This window comes from Salvelinus alpinus, chromosome 5 (assembly GCF_045679555.1).
Source record: "Salvelinus alpinus chromosome 5, SLU_Salpinus.1, whole genome shotgun sequence".
Taxonomy (NCBI): Eukaryota; Metazoa; Chordata; class Actinopteri; order Salmoniformes; family Salmonidae; genus Salvelinus; species Salvelinus alpinus.
In genome coordinates, this window is record NC_092090.1 from 29059702 (window position 1) to 29067201 (window position 7500).

General features: G+C 46.6%; 1 protein-coding gene across 1 annotated transcript in view; it reads right to left on the minus strand.

The window, feature by feature from the left end:
* LOC139575853 (leucine-rich repeat-containing protein 49-like) overlaps positions 1-7500 on the minus strand; it is an 80640-nt gene that overhangs the window by 16232 nt on the left and 56908 nt on the right. The window contains exons 15-17 of the mRNA XM_071401225.1: positions 7110-7344; positions 6723-6908; positions 6462-6571 (exon numbers count right to left, since the gene is read on the minus strand). Of these exons, the coding sequence (XP_071257326.1) occupies positions 6462-6571; positions 6723-6908; positions 7110-7344 (531 nt within the window). The remainder of the gene's footprint in view (positions 1-6461; positions 6572-6722; positions 6909-7109; positions 7345-7500) is intronic.

Consider the following 7500-nt stretch of genomic DNA (forward strand, 5'->3'; position numbering starts at 1 on the left):
TTATCAACCATACTATACATATGAAATATTTATTTGACAAAACTATGCATTATCACGCAATGTCAGCAGGTTAAAGCGAATACCGTTTAACTTGATGTGAAAAGAATGATCAGCTCCCGGCTATTGATAGAGCGTGGTCCTTTGTAGCTCAGTTGGTAGAGCATGGTGCTTGTAACACCAGAGTAGTGGGTTTGATTCTCGGGTACACCCATACGTAAAAATGTATGCACGCATGACTGTAAGTCATTTTGGATAAAAGCGTTGGCTAACTGGCATATATTATTGTGTTTTCTATATCGGGCGTCAGTGAGTATGAGTTATTAAAGAGGAACTGGAAGCCAGCAGAATGGCAGTTGGCCTTTTGTTTGCCAATGAACTTTGAACAGTATTCTCCTGACAGACAGGGCTCTGCTCGGGGCACTGAGAGAGACGCCACTACAGCAGGGCTGAGGAGGCGTGACCCCTTCAGTTCAATGGCATGTTTTCCTTTGCTTGGCTGTGTTTCAGTGACCAGGAGTGATATAGTTGAAGAGCTGTTGGCTGGGGAGAGGAATGGGAACGTGAGGAAGGTGCCAGGTACCCACCCTACCCCTGGGACACCGCTTCCAACCAACTCCCTATGGCTCCTCGATGCCGGGCTTTGTCTACGCTTCACACACAGACTCATTAACATACGCACACACACACACAGACACACACACAAACACACACGCACGCATTACACAAACTGATAAACACACTCAGACAGGTTCTCTAGGGTACAGTGAACACCTGTAATTAAAGTGTAGCTAATGTTTTTGTTTGGTAACCTGAGTGAGCGCTGTCACGTCCCTGACCTTATTTCCTTTGTTTTGTCTTTGTTTAGTATGGTCAGGCCGTGAGTTGGTGTGGGCAGTCTATGTTATTTGTTTCTATGTTTAGGGTTGTTAACTAGCCTGATATGGTTCTCAATCAGGGGCAGGTGTTTTACATTTCCTCTGATTGAGAACCATATTTAGGTAGGCTGTTCACACTGTTTGTTTGTGGGTGATTATTCCTGTGTCAGTGTTTGTGCCACACGGGACTGTTTTCGTTCGTTTCGTTATTTCATTTCGTGTGTTCCTTCCTGTTCGTGCGTTCATGTTATATGTTCTCAAGTTCAGGTCTGTTAACGTCGTTTATTGTTTTGTAGTTTATCAAGTGTTTTTTCGTGTTCGTCTTTCTTTAATAAAACAAGTATGTATTCTACCCACGCTGCGTTTTGGTCCGATCCATGCTCCTCTTCAGACGAGGAGGAGGACGAGCGTTACAAGCGCTGTGTGTTAATCAGTGCCAGGTACCAGGTGTACCAGGTACCAGACTGTGGCCATGTCCGAATACTCATACTTACATACTACATACTTAAACTGCATACTATGTACTCATCGTTGGATACTATTTAGCACATACTGTTTAGTAAAAAGTATGCAGTATGCCACGGCAGCAACGCAGTAGCGGCTCCTGACTGGCTGAGTAGGTGGGGCGGGGCCGAGTACACGTGGATTTTTCCAAATTCAACAGACATGCATTGCACTAACCGGCCTGGTAATTTCCAATTTGATTAATTTCTCTAAACTCTGAATATAATATGAATGGAGTTATAGGCCCATTCAGGCTGGTTACAGGCAGACTATCACATTGGACCTATACTGTAGTCCATATAGCCCATCTATCCTATTTAAAAAGGACTGAAGACAGTAACAGATAATTTGGTTAAATTTCAACATATTTAATAGTGAAACTAAAGTGCTGTAACATATATAAGTTCAATTAAATAGCCTAGTACACACACCAAAACTTTTCAAATGTTCAAATCAAAAGACTATTGCACAGAAAACGGGTGCATCGCAAATTCAGAACCGCAACATAATAAACTAAACCACTGATCATTGGGAACCATCCATAAATTAAATAATTAAATGGGTAGCCACGCCTACAAAACTAAAACAATTCAAGTGTCTAAATGAAAAGGCCTGACTAACATGACATCAATACCGCAGCCACATCCTGAGTCCCCGGTGCTGACACATTAACAAATCAAAAGATGGTTTAGTATTTAGTTTAAACGCTCTGACGAAGGCCAAGAGAACAATAAACACTTTTCAATGAGAAAACAGAAAGCCCCATAAAAAAATATAATCAATTATTCTGTTTTCAAATATGTATCCTACGATGCAATACTAATTTTAAGGAGAACAAAAACGACTTATCCTACATTTGAACACCAACCCAGGAGCTTTGCTATTCAGCATCTTCCCAATTAAGTAGTCAAGTTTTGTTGTTTGGCTACTTGAACAGAACTAGGGCCTATCACACCCAGCCCACCTCTTCCAATGCATTATGGAAAAGTGTTCATGTAATTCTACTAGATGAAGAACCAAAAGGAATACAGTTGAAGTCGGGAAGTTTACATACACCTTAGCCAAATACATTTAAACTCAGTTTTTCACAATTCCTGACATTTAGGTCAGTTAGGATCACCACTTCACCACTTTATATTAAGAATGTGAAATGTCAGATTAATAGTAGACAGAATTATTTATTTCAGCTTTTATTTCTTTCATCACATTCCCAGTGGGTCAGAAGTTTACATACACGCTATTAGTACTTGGTAGCATTGCCTTTAAATTGTTTAACTTGGGTCAAACGTTTCAGGTAGCCTTCCAAAAGCTTCCCAGAATAAGTTGGGTGACTTTTGGCCCATTCCTCCTGACAGAGCTGGTGTAACTGAGTCAGGTTTGTAGGCCTCCTTGCTCCCACACGCTTTCAGTTCTGCCCATAAATGTTCTATGGGATTGAGGTCAGGGCTTTGAGATGGCCCCTCCAATACCTTGACATTGTTGTCCTTAAGCCATTTTGCCACAACGTTGGAAGTATGCGTGGGGTCATTGTCCATTTGGAAGACCCATTTGCAACCCAGCTTTAACTTCCTGACTGATGTCTTGAGATGTTGATTCAATATATCCACATAATTTTCCATCCTCATGATGCGCACCAGTCCCTCCTGCAGCAAAGCACCCCCACAACATGATGCTGCCACCCCCGTGCTTCACGGTTGGGATGGTGTTCTTCGGCTTGCAAGCCTCCCCCTTTTCCTCCAAACATAACGATGGTCATTATGGCCAAACAGTTCTATTTTGTTTCATCAGACCAGATGACATTTCTCCAAAAAGTACCATCTTTGTCCCCATGTGCAGTTGCAAACTGTAGTCTGGCTTTTTTATGGCGGCTTTGGAGCAGTGTCTTCTTCCTTGCTGAGCGGCCTCTCAGGTTATGTCGATGTAGGACTTGTCTTACTGTTAATATAGATACTTTTGTACCTGTTTCCTCCAGCATCTTCACAAAGTCCTTTGCTGTTGTTCTGGGATTGATTTGCACGTTTCGCACCAAAGTGCAGGTTTGTAGGCCTCCTTGCTCCCACAGGGCTCCGGGCAGCCGAGCGGAAATGGAGGAAAACTCGCCTCCCTGCGGACCTGGCATCCTTTCACTCCCTCCTCTCTACATTCTCCTCTTCTGTCTCTGCTGCTAAAGCCACTTTCTACCACTCTAAATTCCAAGCATCTGCCTCTAACCCTAGGAAGCTCTTTGCCACCTTCTCCTCCCTCCTGAATCCTCCCCCCCCCCCCCTCCTCCCTCTCTGCGGATGACTTCGTCAACCATTTTGAAAAGAAGGTCGACGACATCCGATCCTCGTTTGCTAAGTCAAACGACACCGCTGGTTCTGCTCACACTGCCCTACCCTGTGCTTTGACCTCTTTCTCCCCTCTCTCTCCAGATGAAATCTCGCGTCTTGTGACGGCCGGCCGCCCAACAACCTGCCCGCTTGACCCTATCCCCTCCTCTCTTCTCCAGACCATTTCCGGAGACCTTCTCCCCTACCTCACCTCGCTCATCAACTCATCCTTGACCGCTGGCTACGTCCCTTCCGCCTTCAAGAGAGCGAGAGTTGCACCCCTTCTGAAAAAACCTACACTCGATCCCTCTGATGTCAACAACTACAGACCAGTATCCCTTCTTTCTTTTCTCTCCAAAACTCTTGAACGTGCCGTCCTTGGCCACCTCTCCTGCTATCTCTCTCAGAATGACCTTCTTGATCCAAATCAGTCAGGTTTCAAGACTAGTCATTCAACTGAGACTGCTCTTCTCTGTGTCACGGAGGCGCTCCGCACTGCTAAAGCTAACTCTCTCTCCTCTGCTCTCATCCTTCTAGACCTATCGGCTGCCTTTGATACTGTGAACCATCAGATCCTCCTCTCCACCCTCTCCGAGTTGGGCATCTCCGGCGCGGCCCACGCTTGGATTGCGTCCTACCTGACAGGTCGCTCCTACCAGGTGGCGTGGCGAGAATCTGTCTCCGCACCACGTGCTCTCACCACTGGTGTCCCCCAGGGCTCTGTTCTAGGCCCTCTCCTATTCTCGCTATACACCAAGTCACTTGGCTCTGTCATATCCTCACATGGTCTCTCCTATCATTGCTATGCAGACGACACACAATTAATCTTCTCCTTTCCCCCTTCTGATAACCAGGTGGCGAATCGCATCTCTGCATGTCTGGCAGACATATCAGTGTGGATGACGGATCACCACCTCAAGCTGAACCTCGGCAAGACGGAGCTGCTCTTCCTCCCGGGGAAGGACTGCCCGTTCCATGATCTTGCCATCACGCTTGACAACTCCATTGTGTCCTCCTCCCAGAGCGCTAAGAACCTTGGCGTGATCCTGGACAACACCCTGTCGTTCTCAACCAACATCAAGGCGGTGACCCGTTTCTGTAGGTTCATGCTCTACAACATTCGCAGAGTACGACCCTGCCTCACACAGGAAGCGGCGCAGGTCCTAATCCAGGCACTTGTCATCTCCCGTCTGGATTACTGCAACTCGCTGTTGGCTGGGCTCCCTGCCTGTGCGATTAAACCCCTACAACTCATCCAGAACGCCGCAGCCCGTCTGGTCTTCAACCTTCCCAGGTTCTCTCACGTCACCCCGCTCCTCCGCTCTCTCCACTGGCTTCCAGTTGAAGCTCGCATCCGCTACAAGACCATGGTGCTTGCCTACGGAGCTGTGAGGGGAACGGCACCTCCGTACCTTCAGGCTCTGATCAGGCCCTACACCCAAACAAGGGCACTGCGTTCATCCACCTCTGGCCTGCTCGCCTCCCTACCTCTGAGGAAGTACAGCTCCCGCTCAGCCCAGTCAAAACTGTTCGCTGCTCTGGCACCCCAATGGTGGAACAAACTCCCCCACGACGCCAGGTCAGCGGAATCAATCACCACCTTCCGGAGACACCTGAAACCCCACCTCTTTAAGGAATACCTAGGATAGGATAAAGTAATCCTTCTAACCCCCCCCCCCCCCCCTTAGAGTTAGATGCACTATTGTAAAGTGGTTGTTCCACTGGACATCATAAGGTGAATGCACCAACTTGTAAGTCGCTCTGGATAAGAGCGTCTGCTAAATGACTTAAAATGTAAAATGTAAAGTACATTCATCTCTAGGAGACAGAATGTGTCTCCTTCCTGAGCGGTATGGCGGCTGCGTGGTCCCATGGTGTTTATACTTGCGTACTATTGTTTGTACAGATGAACGTGGTACCTTCAGTACCTTCAATAAAGTAAAGCGCTTAACGAACATCACTTGACATGAAAACAATTACACACAAAACATGATGGGAAACAGAGTTTTAAATACAAGTAGATTGATTGGGGAAATGAAAACCAGGTGTGTATGAAAACAAGACAAGACAAATGGCTATATGAAAAATGGAGCGGCGATGGCTAGAAAGCCGGTGACGTCGATCGCCGAACGCCGCCCGAACAAGGAGAGGAGCTGACTTCGGCGGAAGTCGTGACATAAAGTCATGACATCATTTTCTGTAATTTTCCAAGCTGTTTAAAGGCACAGTCAACTTAGTATATGTAAAGTTCTGACCCACTAGAATTGTGATACAGTGAATTATAAGTGAAACAATCTGTCTGTAAACAAGTGTTGGAAAAATTACTTGTGTCATGCACAAAGGAGATGTCCTAACCGACTTACCAAAAATATAGTTTGTTAATAACAAGAAATTGAGTGGTTGAAAAACTAGTTTTAATTACTCCAACCTAAGTGTATGTAAACTTCCGACTTCAACTGTATAACATCCTGGCATTTAAACTATACTCGATTTTTTTTAATTCACATACTCTATTTACGCATACTGAAACTGCGATTGCGTTGTTTCCCGCTATTCGTTGATTACGGTAGCATTTCCCTATATCTAGCTGTTGTTAAAGCTGAAAAGAGCATGACATCCGGGCATTTAAAGTATACTCGATTTTCAAAATGACTCATACTTTTTTTTATAGGAATGACGGCCTACTATTTAGGATGCAAGTATGGGTATTCAGACGGCCTGTGTGTGTCCGTCAGTGCCAGTTACCATGTGCTGTGGGTAGGGAGCTCACCTGGACTCCTCCAGCAGTACTAGCAGGCGGCAGCGTGGTGTCTCGGTGGCAGCGATATGACCAAGCGTCCCAAACAGACGCTCTGCAGAGATCATGTCATTCATGGTCACCTGATGCACACACACACACCCAATATAAATGCACACACATAAGGGAAAAGGAAAAGGGCATCAGCTAACACAATGTTCAGAACATTACAGCACAAATATGCTGAATGACCAAACATGTTAGATTTTTTCTGAGTGTGTAGGTGGACCTGACCTCCAGGTTGTTGATCTTGTGCAGGTTGAAGTGGTGCAGGCGATAGATGAGGAAGGATCTCCACAGGGAAAGGCTGACTACAGGGTTCCCCACTGGGTGGATGGTCAGCTGGTCCAGACGTCTCACCTGGGCCAGAGCAGCCAGCTGGGGAAGACGGCTGATGTTGGTTTCCAGGAAAATCAGGTGCTGTATGGAGGAGACCATAATAAGTCAGGAAACCAGTCAATGGGTGGCCCTATCAGTATCCTATTGGCCAATGAGAACCCTCAGTTTAGAACTCCAACAGAGCGCATGTGTTACCATGGTGAGAATATGACTCCTATCATAGTAGCCAATGAGAATACTCTTTATTGAACGGTATGTAATCTGTAGTAAATGTGTTCTCACAGATAGGTTAGGGAACTTGACCCTTATGCGTGGCAGTGTTGGCACGATCGCATCAAAGTGGATGTAGCGGAAGGCTATGACAGTGACGGCCCCTGCAGTCTGGACCCCCCAGCCTCTCTCCAGGGCCTCCAGGGCCCCGAGGCCAAACAGGCGCAGGGTTTCCCCATCCAGCTCCGCCAGGTGGCTGTCTGACAGGGAGAGGCTCTGCAGGTTGGCACCCCCTGCCTCCAGGAGCCTGGAACACACAGAGAAACAGACAGTCAGCACACACACCTGAGGATGGGGACCTGATTTGTTAAGGAGGGTGCCCAGCCCCCCTTAGTAATTTGAAACATGATGGTGGCTCCCCAGGTACATGAAGTAATACCCACCTGGCCAACCCTCCACCCAC